Source organism: Pristiophorus japonicus, chromosome 4, assembly GCF_044704955.1.
Source record: "Pristiophorus japonicus isolate sPriJap1 chromosome 4, sPriJap1.hap1, whole genome shotgun sequence".
NCBI lineage: Eukaryota > Metazoa > Chordata > Chondrichthyes > Pristiophoridae > Pristiophorus > Pristiophorus japonicus.
Window position 1 is genome coordinate 193867150 of NC_091980.1, and position 21910 is coordinate 193889059.

Consider the following 21910-nt stretch of genomic DNA (forward strand, 5'->3'; position numbering starts at 1 on the left):
CCACATCACAGTGTATACACACCACCCACTGCTCCCGTGGCTACCCCCCTGAGGGATCCCACAACAGGGACACCCACTTGGTCTGTGTGTGAGGGAGTTGAAACATATGAGGCCCAGCCTCAAGCACAGGGGTCACACCTGGCAACCACACAACCCTCACTATAACCTCCCATAGCCCACCACTGATCACCTCCCCTGGTCATGACAATAAGGATATGAAAAATGCTTAGGGGGGAGTGTTGTTGTATATGCATGCCTGTTTAATGTGTGATGTCTGTAACACTGTTATGCAACACTGAATGTACCCTTACACTGTACACACCTTACCTGTACACCAGAGGGTGCTGCTGCTGGAAACCTAAGTGTGCAGGTAACCCAGTATAAAAAGGAACTCACAGCTTGGTGTCCTCTAGGAGCGTCAAATAAAGGACGACAGGTCTACACAGTTTCAGTATCATACCTTGCCCCGTGGAGTCATTTGCTAAAGGTATCTACATACACTACAAGGGTGGAGAAGGAACGTGAGACAAGAGAGAAAGTGGCAGCGGTGTGATTAGTTTATCAGAATGAAGTGCTCAAACTTCCAGTACAATTTAATGAGGAAATGTGACTTGAAGGTGATATTAGGATATTGTCAGATTGAGAGTTTTATTGCACTCTCGTGGACTGTGTTTATCATTATCGGCTCCTCTGTCTGTTGTGGTGAATGTTACTTTTTCAAATTTGGGACATGATATTTATGCACAGAATACTTCTGCGCGGCTTCCGGTAGCTTCCAATTTGTTGGCAGCAGTCACTCCGATCATAGATATTCCCAGTGAAGGTCCTAATGACGTTAGATTTTGTTTGCGTTCAAGCGCTAGTGGGTCTCTCTCTCGTCTGCCAAAACAGTTTCCTACTCTATGATCCCGGAGAATATCGATAACCCCCTACTTCTTTTCTCCACTACCAACTGTCTCTTTAAACTCTTCTCCCGTGCTCTCTACATCCTCACCTTCAATAGTAAATGTGAGGAGCTCATTGACCTTTTTGTTGCTAAGATAATATTCATCCATTCAGCTGTTTCTGCTGCCCCGCCCCTTCTTAGCCTTCAATCCACATCTTCCGCTGGTTTCTCTTTTATCTTCGTTATGCCCTCTCCAAACCCCCATGAGTTCCATCTTCTGCTCGTGGGACCCCCTTCCAACTAAATCTTCTGATCATCCAAATTCCCTACCACACTAGCTGACATGTGACTGGTTCCTTCTCCGGCGTTGTCCCACTCCATTTCAAAACTGTGATCATCACTCCCTTCTTCAAAAAACCCTCCTCAACCCCTCTCTCCGTCCCATCTCCAACCTCTCTTTTCTTTTCTTAAGCATGTTGTTGCCTCACAAAACTGTGCCAACTTTCCCAATACTTCATGTTTGAATCTCATGCTTGCAAATATTTCTGTTTCTGTGTTTGTAGCGCGTTATCCTTCCTCAACTTAGCTGCCGCCTTTGACGCTGTTGACCACACCATCTTCTAAATGCCTCTCCTCCATTGGACTGGCCTTGTTTGGTTCCACTCTGACCTATCCAGCCATAGCAGGAGAATCTCCATCAATGGTTATTCTTCCTGTCCCCATACAATTAATTCTATAGACCCACATGGATAACAGGTTACTGCACAAGATAAAATTCACGGGGTTGGGGGTAATATATTAGCATGGATAGAGGATTGGCTAACTAACAGAAAACAGAGAATTGAGATAAATGGTTCATTCTCTGATTGGCGACCAGTAACTAGTGGGGTGCCGCAGGGATCAGTGCTGGGACCCCAACTATTTACAATCTATATTAACGACTTGGAAGAAGGGACTGAGTGTAACATAGCCAAGTTTGCTGACGATACAAAGATGGGTGGAAAAGCAATGTGTGGAGGACACAAAAAATCTGCAAAAGGACATAGACAGGCTAAGTGAGAGGGCAAAAATTTGGCAGATGGAGTATAATGTTAGAAAGTGTGAGGTCATGCACTTTGGCAGAAAAAAAAATCAAAGAGCAATTTATTATTTAAATGGAGAAAGATTGCAAAGTGCCGCAGTACAACGGGACCTGGGGTACTTGTGCATGAAAAGGATAGTATGCAGGTACAGCAAGTGATCAGGAAGGTCAATGGAATCTTGGCCTCTATTGCAAAGGGGAAGTCTTGCTACAGCTATACAGGGTATTGGTGAGGCCACATCTGGATCACTGTGTGCAGTTTTGGTTTCCATATTTACGAAAAGATGTACTTGCTTTGGAGGCAGTTCAGAGAAGGTTCATTCACTTGGTTGATTCCGGAGATGCGGGGGTTGACATGAGGAAAGATTGAGTAGGATGGGCCTCTACTCATTGGAATTCAGAAGAATGAGAGGTGATCTTATCGAAACGTATAAGATTATGAGGGGGGTTGACAAGGTGGATGCAGAGAGGATGTTTCCACTGATGGGGGAGACTAAAACTAGAGGGCATGATCTTGGAATAAGGGGCTGCCCATTTAAAACAGAGATGAGGAGAAATTTTTCTCTCAGAGGGTTGTAAATCTGTGGAATTTGCTGCCTCAGAGAGTTGTGGAAGCTGGGACATTGAATAAATTTAAGACAGAAATCGACATTTTCTTAAACGAGAAGAGGATAAGGGATTATGGGGAGCGGGCAGGGAAGTGGAGCTGAGTCCATGATCAGATCAGCCATGATCTTATTGAATGGCGGAGCAGGCTCGAAAGGCCATATGGCCTAATCCTGTTCCTATTTCTTATGTTCTTATGTTCTTATGTTCTTATCCTTAATATCTTCCTCTTTCTGATCTATATGTTGCCACTTAGCAACATCACAAGAACACAAGAATGTAAGAAATAGGAACAGGAGTAGGCCATATGGCCCCTCGAGCCTGCTCCGCCATTCAATAAGATCAGACGTGGGGCCAGCTTTCATATGTATGCATGCGACACCCAGCTCTACTTCTCCACCACCTCTCTCAACCTCTCCACTGCTTCTGTGCTATCAGACTCGAATGTAACATGCAATATTGGACGGGCTGCAATTTCCTCCATTATCTTTGGCCTCTGCCTCAAACTCTGTGCCCATGTCGCTGATTCCATCACCCTTCCTGGCCACTGTCTCAGACTGTTCACAACCTTAGCGTCCTATTCAACCCTGAACTGAGTTTTCATTGCCATATCCCGTCTGCTTCCACCTGTGTAATGTTGCCCACTTCCATCCCTACCTCAGTCAATCTGCTGCTAAACTCCTCATACATATCTTTGTCACCTCAATGCTTGACTATTCCAATGCTCTCCTCGGCAGCCTCCCAAGGTTTACCCTCCGTATACTTCAGTTCATCCAAAACTCTGTTGTCATTCTATCCAGCACAAAGTTCTACTCACCCATCTTCTCCTTGCTGTCTGATCTCCCAATGCCTCACTATTGTGTTTAAATCGCTTCATGATCTTGCCACTCCTTATCTTTGTAACTTCCTCCCCAAACTCTCCGTTCTTCCAATTCTGGCCTCTTCTGCAATTCCCCTCCCTTCATTCCACTATTGGTGGCGAGCCTTCGGCTGTCTAGACCCCATGCTCTGAAATTCCCTCCCTAAATCCTGGCACCTTTCCATCTCTCTCTCCTTTAATGCCCTCTTTAATATCCATCTCTTTGATCACATTTTTGGCTACCTCTCCTAATATCTCCTTCTTTGTCTGAGTCCTTTAATATCTCTGCCAAATGCCTTGAGACATTTTTCTACAATAAAGGCATAATGTAAAGTTGTTACTGTGTTTGATGCAAGTAAGGAATTCCAATTTACTCATATATCTTTCCACTTTGTGTGGCGTTTCTGATCCAAATATAAGAATGAAATATAAATTTTGATCTGTTTAAAATTTTATTTATTTTTTTAATGATGATCATACTAAAGGTGAGTGTTCCACTGCCAAATTTCAGAGATCATTTTACATTTATAGAGGCCAAATGTATTTTGTAGAAATTTGAAGTCACTTTTTTGTGGCGGAAATCACTCAATGTATTTTTAAGTGGCTTGTAGATCTGCCCATTTGCTGTTTCCGTGCCGTTTACAGCAATCCTGATTCAAAACCTGAAATTTATTGACAGACTGTCAGGGTTGAAGCAGGATGTGATGTATTATTTTATGCATTGAGCTGAAGCAGCTCAGCAGTTGACAGGAATCTGTTTGATAAATGCCAATATACTGTTTGTTTTCTTGTCAGACTACCAAGGCAGTGCTGAAGGAGTTAAATTGTCTTCAGATGACAGCTCCAAAACTGTCCAAAACAAAGACATAAGGAACCAAATGTTCAAAGTTAAAGATTTTGTTAGGAAGAACATTGAGGTATGTGAAATTATTTCTATCTCACAATCTTAAGTGGAATAGTTGTTGACTGCAACAGTACCTCATTATCGTGATATTTATAGATGTTGGATCAAGTGTTGATGGCTCAATGCACTCTTTGCTTATGGCCAAGTTCCCTTTCATCACATTTGTAGTTGTCCTTGGCTTCCTTTGTATTTTTTTAAAGTTAATAGTGGATATTTTGATCCTAGAACATAAGAACATAAGAAATAGGAACAGGAGTAGGCCATACGGCCCCTCGAGCCTGCTCCGCCATTCAATAAGATCATGGCTGATCTGATCATGGACTCAGCTCCACTTCCCTGCCCGCTCCCCATAACCCCTTATCCTCTTATCATGAGCCCAAGTTGTTAATAACTAATTACTAATATTTGCAGTTGGCAAAAGAAGCAAAGAACCTGGTGCTGCTGACTGACGATGAGAAAAGAAGACTAGCAGAACTATTGAAGAATGTTGATGTTGAGACATCGAACAATGAAGTAAGACCAGCTGTTCAACATATTAGCATTTATAGCAACACTAATCTTGACTGCTTGTTATGATACGGTTCAGTGGGTGCATTTTGTCTTTTGGTACCTCAACTAAATAATCATTCTTTATGTGTGAGCATTAACACTGATTTTTAGCTGGATGCATAACCATTATAAGGCATCATAGCCAAGCCCAATCCTGTCTTCAGTGAACACTTCCCACAATAACTATCTTTTGGATAGTAATCAGGAGTGGAAACCAATGCTAATTTTCACTTCTTCAACTCATGGGTGCTGAGGCTAATTGTAATTCACTTATTGCTGCTGAGATCAACTGAATACAGACTGACACGTGAACTGGGTAAGGTGCACTTTGGCTGTCGGCAACCGATGGCAATTCAGGATATGGAAGGCCAAGGAGAAGTTTTAATGGCCCCGTCACTTCTTGGATGCAGCACTGGAAGTCTTGTTGCAGGCGATCAGCAGGACGAGTGATGTCGTCATCCCACCAATTGACAGCAAGGTATCCCTCTAAGTTGTTCCATTACAGTACGTACAGATGGCAGAGTGTGTCAGACCAGGAGCATTGCCCCCAAAACATGGCTGCAACACAGGAAGAGGCTTAATGATCTGACCAGGATTTCTAAGGTAAGCCTCTTAACTGCTATCTCATGTCACTCTCTGTATAAACCTGTACTACCTAAAGTCACAGAATTCACAACCCTTCCTTCCCTGATTACCAGCACTCTCCTCCATTTACTGCAATAGAATTCAATCCACCTCCTTCTGCTCCTAATACTACACTCTGCAGCTCCAATACTCCTCACTTTTACTGCCTTCATCTTCTCACACCTTTGCCCCATCCCCCTTCACACATCAGCACCACTATTCGACTTTGGCATGCGCATCCTAAACACATCTCACTAAGCAATCTCTAACATTCTTGCAGCCTAAGCTGCCGATTGATAATAGAGAGGAGGCGAGGATAGGAATTAGGGTGAACATCCATTCAGGTCTGCTCTCTTATCGAGTAATGCAGATCATGGGAATAGGTCACGTCAGGAGCATGGTGTGGTTGGACGACACATCCTGCAGGGTTCTTTGCTATCTTACACTGTCCCTTCTTGCTGAAATCTCCCCTTTGCGTAATTTTATAGACAAAGTGCAGATGCTTTCAGCAGCCACTCATCTGCCTGCTTATCTTTCAAACTAAATGCTAATCCTTGTCTCCCTCATCCCTTTCAGATCAAGAAAATAAAGAGCGCCCAGATGCTGAGGAACTGCAGAAAGCATCACCCAAGATAACATGACCTCACTTTAGCAAGCAGCTGCTCAGAGACTGGCACTACTTATACTGTAGAGGATAGGCTAGAAGGGTCTGCTCTGGGAGACATGACGAGTACTAATGCGATGGTGCATGAGCAGAGGGATGAGACAGCCCAGGAAGCAGCTTGCCAGAGGGAGAGCTTGCAACTTAGCCCTGGTGCATTAGACACAAATGAAGATCTCAAAGGCACAAATATCTCCAGGAAACAGCCAACATTCAAAGACTGAACCCTATAGACCAGGACATTTTGAGTGCACTGGGCAGCCTGCCACCAAGCTTCTGCACAATGACAGGGAGCATGGGGATCCAAGCTCAAGTACATGTTGGATGGTCCAGCATGGCATTGAGACTATACCGTCAACCATGGAGTGAGTGGTCAGCTCGATTAACACTGCAGTGGGGCCCACAATGATGGAGCCTCTGGTGACAGCTTCGTTAGGAGCGCAGATATATACTATCGTGGCTTTTGGGGTCTAGCATCTCCTCAGCCTTGGATTGAAGTGTGGAAAGCATGAATAGGATTTTACAGAGTATCATTACACTCCTACAATCTGTTCTCATGGCAGAGCAGAGAAAGCGTAGAGGCACAGCCCCATATAAAGTTAAACAGAGAAGAGAATGGAAACAGAAAGATTAAGAAATTGCATGACACCTTCTAACATTTTTAGGGCCTTCTCTTTCTGACAAGGGAGATACACAACTTGTTTGTATTAGAGCTGATTTCCTTCCGATAAAGTAGTAACTTTTGAAATATCCAACTGCAGAGACTATTTTATGTAAGTTTGAAATAATTCAGTTAAGAACTTTCCTCACTTAGAAATCCCATACATTTTTCATACTAGTTTGATTATTACACTCCATTTTCTTGGGTGGGTGCTATATTTTGTGCTTTTATGGTATGTAAAATATTTAAAACAATTCAGATGAAAGAAAACTCAAACCTGGACTAAGAATCATTTAGATTTGGAAAGTGTTTTTCAGGCTTATTGAAAATGTGATTTATTCATTATAAAAGTATAGCCTTGCTGGATAGTTTTGCATGGAACCACATTTTGAATGTACCAATTAATACGATATCCTGATTTTTGACCGATAGATGATGTCACGCATGTAGGCTGAGAAATTGGACTTGCATCCAGAACTGGCGGCAAGTCAGCGAAGCGATCGCTTCGTGCATTAGTCCCTGGAAGTCTTTGTGATGGTGAAGACATGGGGTTAAAAGCTCAGTTCAGGGTCAAACAAGATATTGAGGTTCTGAAATGTCTGGTTCAGCTAAGCATGGTGGCTGGGGAGGGGATGGAATCAGTGGCAAGTAGATTGCACCCAATCTCTCCAAGTTAGCAAGTATAGATCTAGTAACTTGAGACTCCACTCCGATAGAAATCCCCTAGCTTAGGGTTTCTGGTTGAAGCAATCCCAGTGCTAGTAAGCACCGCAATCCTCAAAAGGTATTCAAAATAGGAGATAAGGGGCCGAAATTTAGCTCCCGAATAAAGGCCGTTACCGCTGGATTGTGGCAATGCGGCGAAGTCCAGCTGCTGCCGTTTTTTGCTGAAATGGCCGCCGCAACAGAAATTCAGCGAGGCTCTTGTTATGGCGGTGATGTCTTCCGTGGTGTCATGTGTTCAACTGTCATTGTAACCCATGTATAAGCTGACCCAAGTTGTACACCTTGAGAACACTGACCAGAGGGGGCGAACTTGTGGAAGACACTTCTAACCTGGACTTTCCGGTATAAAAGGGGAAGCTCCACCCACCGTCTGCCTCTTGAGGTCTTGGTAATAAAGGTACAGGTCACAGAGTGATCTTTTCTCAAGTATGGGCCTTGTGTGCATTTATACTGTATAGTAAGGACATATTATTGGCGACAAGAAACTGAGATTTAAACCACGCGAGCATGGCCACTAGCAGCACAGAAGAGAGGTACTGTGTTGGTGATGATTGGGACGACTTTATTGAGAGACTACAGCAAAGTTTTGTCACGACGGAATGGTTGGGACAGGATTCGGCCGACAAACGCAGGGCTCATCTGACTGTTTGTGGATCCAGAAAGTACTCCCTGATGAAGGATCTTCTAGCACTAAAGAAGCCGGCGGACAAGACATTCGAAGAACTCAGTAAGTTGATCGGGGAACACCTTAAACCGGCGAGCAGCATGCACATGGCGAGACACCGGTTTTACACGCACCGGCGGCGAGAAGGGCAAAGCGTTCTAGACTTCGTGGCAGATCTCAGGCGACTGGCGAACCTATGTAAGTTCCCAGATGTATGCAGAGCGGAGATGCTGCGAGACTTTTTTATTGAGGGCATCGACCATGCTGGGGTTTTCAGGAAACTGATTGAGACCAAAGACTTGACCTTGGAAGTGGCGGCTATGATAGCCCAGAAAATTATCTCAGGGGAGGAAGAGACCAGAATGATTTATGGCAACAATCTTGGCTCAAATGCGGCAAACGAACAGGGAGTCAACATTGTTAACGTGGCACACAGTTCTCTAGGCAGACAAGGGCAATTGGACATGCCCAGCATGCAGTTGAACCCAAAGGGGGAATTCAACAGAGACAATGGCTAGCTGAACGGCGATTCATGCCATCGCAATGGACAATGCGGCCAGTAATGGGGCCATCAACACCTGTTAATGGTGCGCTTAAGGACAGTTACAGAGACAGTCAGAGACGATCGACGGGTAATGGACCTTTTGTTTCCGACAATGGGGCCTCTAGCTCATGCTGGAGGTGTGGAGGCAAACACCCAGCCAGAGCTTGCAGGTATCAGCAATATACCTGCAGAAACTGCAATGTCAGCGGTCACTTGGCACGTATGTGCAGGAAGCCAGGTTGATGTATGAGGAGGACGGGCCTGATGTAAGCCCTACGTGACCAAATGAATACTGGGGGAAATCGCTGGAAGCTGAAGTTCAGCGAGTTCATGTGGAGCACATATACAGTTCATATACCAGAACGCCAACAATAATGATGAAAGTGCTCCTCAGTGGCATCCCAGTACTAATGGAGCTGGACACGGGGGCCAGTCAGTCCCTGATGAGTATCAAACAGTTCGAAAGGTTGTGGGTGTCCAAGGCCAGGAGGCCAAAATTATTGCCGATTGACGCACTGCTACGGACATATACAAAGGAGATCATTCCGGTGCTAGGCAGTGCCACGGTAGTCGTGACCGACAAAGATTCGGAGAACAGATTGTCACTCTGGATTGTCCCGGGGGATGGTCCTGCAATATTGGGGAGGAGTTGGCTTGCTGTCATGAACTGGAAATGAGGCTATGTCGATGCAATTTCTTCTGTGGAGCGAGTATTATGCTCACAGGTCCTGGACTAATTTGACTCATTATTTCAACCCGGCATCGGCACTTTCATGGGGACCAAGATAGTGATTCACATAAACCTGGACACCAGGCCAGTATACCACAAGGCCAGAATGGTGCCGTACGTGATGCAGGAAAAGATAGAATGCGAATTGGACCGCCTGCTGAGAGAAGGCATCACTTCGCCAGTCGAATTTAGTGACTGGGTGAGCCCGATCGTGCCGGTGCTCAAGGCGGATGGGTCGGTCAGGATATGTGGCGATTACAAGGCCACCATCAATCGGGTGTCACTCCAAGACCAGTACCCGCTACTGAGAGCAGAGGACCTCTTTGCGACGCTATCCGGTGGTAAACTTTTTTCAAAATTGGACCTGACCTCTGCTTACATGACCCAGGAGCTGGCGAGTGAGTCGAAGAAGCTGATCACCATCACGACACACAAGGGGTTGTTTGAGTATAACAGATGTCCATTCAGGATTCGTTCGGCCGCCGCGATCTTTCAGCGAAATATGAAAAGCCTCCTCAAGTCGATTCCAAGGACGGTGATTTTTCAAGACGACATCCTCATCACGGGTTGCGAGACTGAAGAACACCTCCACAACCTGGAGGAGGTGCTACGCAGACTGGATCGGGTAGGGCTGCGACTGAAAAAGACGAAGTGCATCTTCTTAGCTCCAGATGTAGAATTCCTGGGGAGGAGGGTAGCAGCAGATGGGATCAGACCAACTGCGTCCAAAATTAAGCGATCCAGAGAGCACCCAGACCCCGTAACACGACGGAGCTGCGTTCGTTCCTGCGGCTCCTGAACTATTTTAGCAACTTTCTTCCTAAATTGAGCATGCTGTTAGAGCCGCTACACGTGCTCCTACGCAAAGGTCGTGATTGGGTCTGGGGGGACAGCCAGGAAAGGGCTTTTGATAGAGCACGCAATTTGTTATGCTCCAACAAACTGTTAACGTTATATGACCCGTGTAAGAAACTAGTTTTTACGTGCGATGCATCGTCCTGTGGGGTCGGGTGTGTGTTGCAGCATGTGAATGCCAATGGTCAGTTACAGCCGGTAGCTTATGCCTCCAGAAGTCTGTCCCAGACAGAAAGGGGCTACGGGATGGTAGAAAAGGAAGTGCTAGCATGTGTATATGCAGTAAATAAAAATGCACCAGTACCTGTTTAGTAGGAAATTTGAGCTGGAGACAGATCACAAACCCCTAACGTCCCTTTTGGCCGACAACAAGGCCATAAATGCGAATGCATTGGCCTGTATACAGAGGTGGGCACTTACGTTAGCCGCCTATGACTACACAATTTGGCACAGACCGGGCACTGAAAACTGCACCGATGCACTCAGCAGGCTCCCACGAGCCACCACTGAGGGGGCAACTGAGCATGATGCTGAGATGGTCATGGCTGTTGAAGCTTTCGAAAGCGAAGACTTACCTGTGACAGCTCGTCAGATTAAAGTCTGGACAAATAAAGACCTGCTACTGTCTTTAGTTAAGAAATGTGTCCTGAATGGGGACTGGGTAGCCACGTACGGGGCATGCCCTGAGAAATTTAAACCGTTTCATGGGCGCAAGCATGATCTCTCGATTCAGTCGATTGCCTACTGTGGGGAAACCGAGAAGTCATGCCCCAGAGGGGCAGAGAGGTGTTTATCAGAGAACTTCACAATGAGCACCTGGGCATTGTCATGATGAAGGCAATTGCCAGGTCACATGTTTGGTGGCCAGGGATAGATGCAGACCTGGAACTTTGTGTACGCAAGTGCAACACGTGTGCTCAGCTGGGCAACGCACCCAGGGAAGCCCCCCTTAGACCCTGGTCCTGGCCCAAGTCATGGTCACGCATTCATGTGGACTACGCAGGTCCTTTCATGGGAAAAATGTTTTGGTTGTAGTGGACGCCTACTCCAAATGGATTGAGTGTGCCATTTTTAATTCAAGCACATCCTCTGCCACGGTAGAAAGTCTATGGGCAATGTTTGTCTTGGTCAGCGACAATGGCCCTTGCTTCACAAGCACTGAATTCCAGGACTTCATGGCAGGCAATAGAATCAACCATGTCAGAACGGCACCGTTCAAGCCAGCTTCAAACGGCCAGGCGGAACGAGCAGTGCAGATAATCAAACGGGATACTCAGAATCCAAGGGGGTTCCCTACAAAGCCGCTTATCACGCCTCCTGTTGGCCAATAGATCCCGACCACACTTGCTCACAGGGGTTCCACCCGCAGAGCTGCTAATGAAAAGGACGCTCAAAACCAGGTTATCCCTTATACACCCTACTATGAAAGAAATGATTGAGAGCAGGCATCAGTCACGATGTGACTACCATGGCAGGAATGCGAGGGCGCGATGTATTGATGTCAATGAACCTGTTTTTGTCCTTAATTATACTGCAGGGCCCAAATGGCATGCAGGCACTGTGATTGTCAAAGAGGGGAATAGGTTTTGGTAATTAAACTTACCAATGGACAAATCTGCCGCAAACACGTGGATCAAACAAAAAGGAGGTTCAGCAACCCCATAGAAGAAGCAGAGGAAGAACACGACGTAGAGTTTACTCCACCACAGGTGACCGAATACCGGAACCAAGTGGAGGAGAGCCCAATCACTGTGGGCAATCCGGACAGGCCTGAGGCACCGCAAAAAGCAGACACTCAGGCCAGCTCCCAACAACCGGAGCCCCAACTCAGGTGCACTACAAGGGAGCGTAAACCACCAGAGAGACTTAACCTGTGATCCCAATAAGACTTTGGGAGGGAGGTGATGGCATGTATTCAACTGTCATTGTAACCCATGTATAAGCTGACCTAAGTTGTACACCTTGAGAACACTGACCACAGGGGGCGAACTTGTAGGAGACACTCCTAACCTGGACTTTCCGGTATAAAAGGGGAAGCTCCACCCACCATCTGGCTTTTGAGGTCGTGGTAATAAAGGTAACTGGTCACAGAGTGATCTTCTCTCAAGTATGGGCCTCGTGTGCATTTATACTGTATAGTAAGGACATATTACCACCAGCAATCATAGTGCGCACCACTGCTGCTCCGCTCCTCGCCCGAACTTCAGCATAAAAAGGCCTACCTGATTCCTGGCGGTACCCCCGACAGCTCTTTGTGTTGGAGCACGGAGCCAGGCTGCTCGATACAGCCAGAGCAGAACGGAGTTTTGTTCAAATTGCCGTATTTGTGGCTGAAGACTTTGTGGAGTTGTTCAAACTGCTTTGGGAGTTGCAAAAATTGTTGAGGACTTTTGTCAACTTCTAAAAAGTGGTGTTTTACACTCTCAGTCACTACCAGTGGCCTGGGGGCCTCATTCATTTCTGCACAGAGGCCTCTAAGTGACAGTTCAGGCTGAAAACGCGCTGAGCTCTGTTGGCAGGGGAACGCCTTGTCCAGATTGTGCGAGGTAGGGAGGCATGCAGGAGAAGGCGGCGCCGTCAGCAACGGGCTGAGAGGCAGAGGGCAAGGGTGGCAGCAGCCATGGCTGCCCAGCATGGAGAAGGAGCTGGAGATGGGCACAGACCTGAACGCAGAGAGCCTGGGCAGGAAGGAGGTGGTGTCAGGAGGAGGGGTCAGGTATGCTGACCCAACACACCAGGTAGTGGGCGAGGAGCCTGAGGCTTGCCAGTTTCAGCCTCCAGAGGCTGAGGAAGATCAAGAGCATGAGGAGGAAGGGAATCAGCCAGCTGCCATCGGAGGGGCCCAGCACAGACATGGGCCAAGGATGCACTAACGTGCCAGGGTGTACCGACCTCAGTTTTCCTTCCTGCAGCTCAGCGATGAGCAATGTGTGCGAAGGCTGAGGTTTAGGAAGGGCATCCTGCCTTGCGGGCAGATTTGCAGCCTCAGACAAGGCTGAGGACAGCTCTCAGCATCGAGACAAAGGTGACCATCGCGCTGAACCTTTACGTGACTGGCTCATTCCAATCTCCAACGGCAGACATTTTGAATATTTCCCAGTTTGCTGTCCATTGCTCCATCCAGCAGTGACCGATGCCCTCTATAAAGAAGAGTTGATTACATCTCCTTCCCCATGTCGAGAGAGAAGCAAGGAGCGGCAGGCTGGATTTGTCCGCATTGCAAGGCTCCCCAGGGTGCAGGGGGCTATTGACTGCACACATGTCGCCCTGAGGGCGCCACAACACCACTCTGACATTTACATTAACAGAAAGGGGTTCCACTCCCTGGGCTGGATTTTTGTCAGTTATTTTGATCATTTACCACCGAAAATACCACCAGTGGTAAACTCATCGCAGATTACCACTGAAATATCGCCAATTTCATAATTTAATACTGAAATACCACCGGTGTTAAAAAATACCACCGATCCTATGTTTTTGCCATTTTTATGACGTTATTAGTGTGCAACACTGAAATACTACCGAAAATTACACCAGTGGTAAATTCATTAATACCACCATTTTTACCATTGGCCTATTTTACCACCGAGAAAAGTGCAGTCTCATCTGTTATTATCTGATCGAATCCAGTGCTACGGATGCCATTTTTAAAAATGGAGCTGCAGTCCATTCCACATGTGAGAAGGCTGAGTTTATACAGACATTATGTGAGTTCAGAGTTTGATTTTAAGGTTATGTAAGGCTTTAAGTGGATTATTTGAGAAAATTTGAGGACATTTGAGGACAATTTGAGAGCATTTTGAGAACATCAGCAGCTCATAAATCAACGCTTTGCTTTAACAGTGAGAGTTACGTTTCACCTTTATTGTCCACTCCATTGTTGAGTTTTACCCTTCATTTTCTAAAAGTTAGACACAGTACAAGAATGGTTAGGTTTAACAAAATTTTATAAAATGTTGTAAACTTTGAAAAATATAAAAGTCAATAAATAAATAATTTTTTTACTTCAACGATTTAAGATTTTTTGCAACAATAACACAAGAACAACTACAAGAACTACAACATCAACAGCAAGAACAAAAACAGCAATAAAACATCAGCCCCCACTCTGCACCTCTTTTACCTGTGGCCAAGACTCCCACTGCCTTTCCCACCTTCCCCCCACCCCCCCTCCATCTTCACCCCAGAACATTTCCCCCCCGTACTTCTACCACTGCCCCTGCCCGCATTGGGACCAGGACATTATGCAGCAAGGTATCCAGAGTGCTGCTGTTGTCATGTATGGAAGTCCCGGCTTCTGAGTCGGAAGACAGTTCTACCTTCCCACCCACAGGTGCTGTCAGTCTGGGTGGTAAGACATTTGGGGATGCAGTGCCAAAATGCGAGACCATCAATTTCCCCAGGGCATTGACAGACTCGCTTACTTCCCTCATCGCTGCAGTCAGCTCCAACATGTCTGCCGATTGTCGGGCAGATTGCGTGGCGATGTTGTCAGAAATTCCTCCCAGAACCCGGAGGAGCTCTCAACCTTGATCGATGCTCTCCCTCGACAGTCCCACCATTCCCAGGTTTGCCACAGCCTGTCTGTTAGCATGCTCGCTTTGCCGACTCAACCTCCGTGGAGGCGACATATGGGGTTGTGCGCTAGGGGTGCGTTGCTGCACACCACTTGATTCCACTGCATCTGTGACGGTGAACCCATGGAAGGTGGATGCATCCAAGGGAGTGTTGGCCGCAGGTAAAATAATCCCCTGCTTGTCCCACTAAAAACACATGCTCCTCTATCTGCAGCCCCAACCCCTGCTCCTCCTCCTCCCCTCCAACCCCACTGACAACAGCCACCTCCCCCCCCCCCCCCACCCCCGCAACAGCTTCTTCATCTATTTCTTCAAGATGAAGAACAAGCCCCTGATCTTCCTCTCTCTCCTTCTCTTGGTTCTCGTCTCATACCAGGTACCATTGAGTTGTATGCATCTCCTCATCTGCAAAATAGAAAACAACGTACAAGTGATTAGCAGCAGGGGAGAGGGAAGGGTGATATGAGAACGCAGGCTTATTTGAAGCACCACCACTACTGCATTATATGTTGTCGAGAGATACTACACGAAATTACCCTAACCCTAACCTGAAATTACCCTCAGCCGAATTCACATCGACTACATACTCTATTACATGATACAAACATTAAATGACATAACTCCAACACAGCTCGCGGATTTTTCATTACTTAGCTTCAGCTGCAGGATCAGCACCCCCATGGGTAGCCGTCCTGTCATGGGCACCCACCACGGCTGCTGCACGTTCCTCCGCCTCGATTAACTTTATGAATTTGGGTGGGTCACCCCCCCCCCCCCCTGTGCGCCGCTGCTCGGCCCGATTTGTAGATAGTTTCCCCTGCAAAAATAGCAATGCTTAAGCAAATTGCCCTTCTGCTGCTGTGGCACACACAGATAGCCGTCAAAGCCCTTGTAACATACTGTGTGCATTTAATACGGTAATTAAAAAATCTGTCCCATTAAGCTGCATGTGGTTCATGAGGAAGACATCGAAGTGCAGAAAAAACATCTTTTAATATGTCAGAAAGCCATCTTAATAAAATCATTCAAGCCAAATAAGGTGCAACATTAATCCTACCCACATAAACACGTGCAAGGAGTACATGAATAGAAATAAAACTTACTCTCGCGGACACAACTAGGTCACTCCACTGTTTCCGGCACTGCTGGCCCCCTCGGTGGATCTGATCAACTACGGTCATAGCCTCAGCTATTGCCGACCAAATTCTGCGCCCTACAGGTGGTGGGGCCTTTCCCCTGCCACCCCTGGACAGTTGTCCCCACTGCACCTCGACTTCCGCTACCAGTGCCTCCAAATTAAATTTTTGAGCTCTTTGATGGCCCACCATTTGAGGTCGAAGCTCTGGCTGGGGTTGCTCCGAATACTGAGGTTGCTCCGAATGTTGGGTTGCTCTGAATGTTGCTCCAAATACTGCATATTTAATCTGATTTAATTTGATTTCAATATTCCTTCATCTTCCTCAATAGTGATGTCTTCCTCTCTCTCTCTCTCAATCTCCCATTCTCTCTGCGCCCCCTGACCCTGTCACCTGACCAGAATTGGCGGGAAAGAACTAATTTGAGAAAAGGTTCTGTTTCTGTTACAAACCAGAGAAGCTCCTCTGCACTGCTCATATTAGCTGTGCTAATTGTGTCTTAGTGTTGCATTTACGTGAACGTGAACATTTTTGATCATTGTGATCAAAGTGTTCACTGATGCTGACTTTTCATTGGAACTGACAGCCCTCTGTTGCAGACTCATTTACAAGATTTCTGTCCCATTTTAACTATCATCACAAGTCGCGCCTCAGTTTTACAAAACATCACAGTGCATTTTACTTACTGCCATGAGATTCTCAAGTGTTGCTTTTATTGCATGTATGCGGTGAAAACAGAAAATGCAGATAGCATGCCGACCCGGCCTCGGAGGGAGCACCGGAGGCAGTGGGGAGAGGAGGAGTGGCTGGACCTCAGGACGCAGTCGGCACCGGAGGCAGTGGGGAGAGGAGGAGTTGCCGGACCCCGGGATGCAGCACGCCGATCCGGCCTCAGGGAGCACCGGACTGGCTGCTCGAAAACCGAGACCTTGGCCATCGAAAACCCCGCGAGTGTTCCAATCCGTGTGGTGATCAACAAGCTTCCCATCTCCAAGGGATTCACAGTGACGAGTGGGAATTTGTGATGGAGGTAAGGCCATGTCGGGGAAAGGAGGAGCGGTCGGATACTGCTGACAACGCTGCTGACAACGACCCGCAAAAAAAACGCAGAAATACCGCGCATATGCAAAAATAGCACCCATTTTACTTGTTTTGCACGATCAAAAATAAGAACGAAATAAGTTAGCCCTACCACTGGTCATATTTGATGAAAATAGCCTCGAGTGAAAGTGGTATTTCGGTGGTAAAAAAAATGCGATTTTTAAATAGCACCAAAATACCACTGGAAAAACCAGTGGTAAGGCTAAATGATGAAAATCCAGCCCCCTGAATGTGCAGCTGGTGTGCGACCACCAGCGCAGGATATTGGCAGTCGATGCCTGGTACCCAGGCAGCAGCTACGATTCCTTCATCGTGCGCCAGAGCAGTGTGCCCGCCATCTTCTCAGGGCCAAACCAGGATTGTGGATGGCTGCTTGGGGACAAGGGATATGCCCTGTCCACATGGTTCATGACTCCCCTTCAGAACCCCAGGATTGCTGCCGAACACTCGCACAACGATGCTCATTCCACCACCAGGTGCCTAATTGAGCACTGTATAGGCATCGCTCTGGTGGTGCATTGCAATACTTGCCTGAGCGGGTCTCCATTTTCGTCGTGGTCTGTTGCCATCATGAGGGGTCTGCCGCTGGGGGTGGATCCAACAGTTCCACCTCAGGAGGACGCGCAGCAAAAGGAGGAGGAGGAGGAGGAGGAGGACCAGGATGCCCATCGGCAGCACCCCAGGAGGTGTCATCGCCATTCCAACCCTGCAAGGGAGGTGGAGAGCCATCTGATTTCTGCTCGTTTTACTTAATTTGAAGCCCACATCACCCTTCAGCTTCGCCTTTACATGGCCACCCGTTAAATGATACACCAGCCCAGATATATAAACAGAAAATAAAAATTTGTTTCACCCGAAACCTGGCCACATATATCAACACAAAGTAAAGATTTCTTTCATCAAAAGAAACGGTGCCAAAAAACAACAACACATTATTTCTCACCCTTGTGCATCACAGCTGGATCCGCACGGACCATCTGGGGGTCCATCGCCGGCACACTGGCAATAATGGGCTCCATGGAGTGTGAAGAGCTGTCGACAATGTGGGAGGCAGACTCCTCCACACTCCTCACCACTTTCGACAGCCTGTCCGCCACCCATGCCACTGCCCCCAACATCTGGGAATGCATGGCCTCCACCCTTCGTTCGTAAGCCCCAACATTGATGGGCTCGTCCGAGTCCTCCTCGGCAGAACTTCGGTGCAGACTCGCCCCCCCCGCCCCTGTGCTATATGAACTAGATCGGACCTCGCGCTCCCAGTATCTGAGCTGGCGCATGCGAGTGGAAGCAGTGTCGCGGTGCTGCCAGCAGTGTCCTCCTCGCCCTCTGCCTCATTGGAGCCAGGAGTGTTCCCCTCGTCCTCTGCCTCATGGGAGTTGCTGCCAAGGGATGGCGGGGGCTCCAGCGTGTCATTTTGGTTGGTGTCCACAATCTCCTCTGGAGTGTCAGGATGCCCATTGCTTTCTCGCTGTCGCCCAGGCCTTGCCTCTCCATCTAACGTCCCTCAATTCTTTCAGTGCTGTCCAGGCTGTCATCCGTCACTTCCCTCCCACGCGCACCAGTGCTAGGATCAGCTTGCTCGCTGTCAGTGGACCTCTCCTCTGCAAGCATAAATGGCACAGGAGATGCCGTGAGGGGAGGTAGGGAATTGCTACATGGAGCCTGCAATCAGCACACTTTCAGAAGGACAGGCACAGTAGGCGCTTTCAGCCAAAAATTGCATTAAAGGAGGGCCTTACTTACCCATGCTGCCCGCAGGGGGATTGGCATTGCCAGTACCGGAGGCCACAGTGAAGGCAGCATGTCTGCCCACTAGCATCTCTACCCCCTCCTCTAAAGGGGTCAGTATTTGAATGTCGGCCTCGGCAGCATCAGACCACCTTTCCTCCATATTGTTGTGTGCAACCTTTGCCTGCAAAACATAGAATGGTTGCTGAGTAGCTGTGTCATGAGGCATCAGAAATGAGTGCACAAGTGTGTGTCCCTGACCTGCAGATATAACTGGGAGCCTCCATTACGAGAACACGCACACATGTATAGAGACCTCAACAGTGAAATGCTGCTTGAGTGACTATACTGTGAAGATGGGAAATAAGAGAAGGATGAAGGAAAGGCTCGCAGATGGAAGGTCAGCAGTTGGTGGAACAGGTACTTACATTCATCAGCCGGGTGATGTCATTCATCCTTTTTCTGCACTGGGTGACCGTCCGGTCATGAATGGAGGTCCCTGACACCTCCTCCATAGCAGTCTCCAAACTGAAAACCTGCCGAGTAGGTCTTCCTGCATCTGGGTAGAGCACTAGCCTCCTTCCCTCCACAGTCTGCACCAGTGTCTCCAGCTCGGCATCGGAGAACCGGGTTGCTCTCCTCGCAGCAGCTCCAGCAGCCATGTCCTGCAATCAAACAACTTCTCTCCTCAGGGCCTAGCTGCAAACCCTGGCCTTCAGCAGATGGTTCATTAAGGGATCATCAAGACCAGCTGAATTTCACGAGGAAAATGCACTGCAATCAAATCAGCAACCCCGCTGCAAAGCCCCGATTCCCAGAATCCAATACCGCCAGCCGTCATTTAAAAAGAAAAATCCGCTGAATTTCAAATGCATTCCCGACTCCAATGTTGCAGTGATAATTCCGGAGAAAAAGTGGTTGGGGCGCTAGGTTCCCGGTAGCACTGAATTTCGGCCCCAAGTTATCATCTGGAAGGTTTCGCAAAGAAAATATATTGAAACAAGTCAGTAATATATTGTACTTCCAGCCCCCTTTATGGGGTATGGATAACTCGTCTCTACTTATGATCCCTGTCTGCACACGTTCATTGCTGGCTATAGACTCAAGGAAACATCTGCAAACAGTCATCCCTGGACATAATGGAGAATCAAAGAGCACACTGCATGATATTTTAGATCCCTCAAACAAGATAATCTGTGACTTGACAGAATTTCTAAGAATGCATTTGTAACTGTAGTATTGGTGCAAAGTGGTTTTGCTTCACATGAACACTCCAATTGGAGTGTAAAGCAGCCTCAATCCAGAATTTCTTTCTCTTGCTTCATTGAACCTCTGTTCTCTTCATTATTTTATCTTTTTGTAGTTCCTATAATTTCTTTCTGTCCTGTTTCATTCTTGTCCTTTTTCTTTTTCAGTCTCACCCTTTTTTATTATCTTTGTATTTAAGACCCATATTTTTAGGACCGTTATTTCTACTTGAGCCCACCAAGGAGAACGTTTCCATAAGTTTTTTCTGGTTCATTTAGAATTGAATAGATTGTGACTCTCCCTATCATACACTGTATTTGGACTTCCAGCAAGCCTTCAACAAAGTAACAAATGAAAGACTACTAAATAGACTAAAATCCACAGGAATCCAGGATAGAATGCCTCATTGGTGCCAGGATAAAGGACATCACTGAATGGATGTAAACATGTTGCAGGGGAAAGGGGAACAACCAGAAATCTTGGTCTATGTTGGAACTAATGACATAGGTAGGAATAGGGTTCAGGTTCTACAGACAGAGTTTCAGGAACTAGGGAGGAGGTTAAAGAGCAGGACCTCAAATGTAGTAATCTCTAAATTACTTCCAGTGCCACGTGCTATTGAGTGTACAGCAAGATAAGACAGGTTAACGCGTATCTGGAGAAATGGTACCGGAGGGAGGGCCAACTTGGTGAACGACTTCCCCCCGCTAATGTTGCGAACAGGTCATCCGCCTTGGGTAGTGGTTACTGGTCTTGTAATGAGACTCGGTTGATCGTTACCTTGTAGTCGCTGCGTGATTTAGGACCCCAATTTGAGAACCACTGTGCAGGCCAGATAGAATCCATTGGGTTGTATTTTGCCCGTCTCTGATCTATTTGGTTAGAATTAAGGAACAATGGAGGAGCTATTACGCTGCATACTATAGACCACCAAAGAGATAGAGGAGCAAATTTGCAGACAAATTGCAGAAAGATGCAAGAACTACAGAGTAATGATAATGGGAGGCTTCAATTATCCTAACCTATACTGGGAAAATAGTGCAAAGGACAAAGAGAGGGAGCAATTCCTGAAATGTGTGCAAGAGAACTTTCTTGGTCAGTATGATTCCAGCCGAATGAGTAAGGAAACAATGCTGGATCTAGTTCTGGGAAATGAAGCGGGGCAAGTTGGAGCATGTTTCAGTAGGACAGCATTTGGGAAATAGTGATCACAATCAACATTGTTTAGAGTAGTTATGAAAAAAAACAAGGAAAAAACATATGTGAAGATATTCAACTGGAGGAGGGCTAATTTCAGTGAGTTGAAAAGTGATGTGGCCCAGCTAGATTGGAATCAAAGATTGGCAGGTAAAAGAGCAATGGGAGGCCTTCAAAGAGGAGACGGTTCAGGTGCAGACTAGACATATTCACACAAGGGGGAAAAGACGGGCGTCCAAACCTAGAGCTCGATGACTAAAGATGTAGGGCTAAAAATTTTGGGGCTTTACGCCACCCGCTACTGGCAACTAGTAGCGAAAAGAAAGTGGCTGCCGCTCCTTCCCCAGCTGGTCTCCCGGCGTCCATAATTTTCCGAGGCCCGGCAGCGCTGCCGGTAAGATCGATGGCCCTGCAGATTTAAATCAGGGAGAGATGATGCACACCGACTTAACGTCAGCTTTGCGAACTCTGACCTTTGCGCTGAGTTTTGCGCTGGGTCCTAAGCTCATCATGTAAACCCAGCGTGCAGCAGACCCACAGAGATGCTATCAACACCTCTTAAAGGGACACACA

At 47.0% G+C, this 21910-nt stretch overlaps 1 protein-coding gene across 1 annotated transcript in view; it reads left to right on the top strand.

Moving 5' to 3' along the window:
• Positions 1 to 21910, top strand: part of fsip1 (fibrous sheath interacting protein 1) — an 816866-nt gene that overhangs the window by 105997 nt on the left and 688959 nt on the right. The window contains exons 10-11 of the mRNA XM_070877889.1: positions 4228 to 4349; positions 4748 to 4849. Of these exons, the coding sequence (XP_070733990.1) occupies positions 4228 to 4349; positions 4748 to 4849 (224 nt within the window). The remainder of the gene's footprint in view (positions 1 to 4227; positions 4350 to 4747; positions 4850 to 21910) is intronic.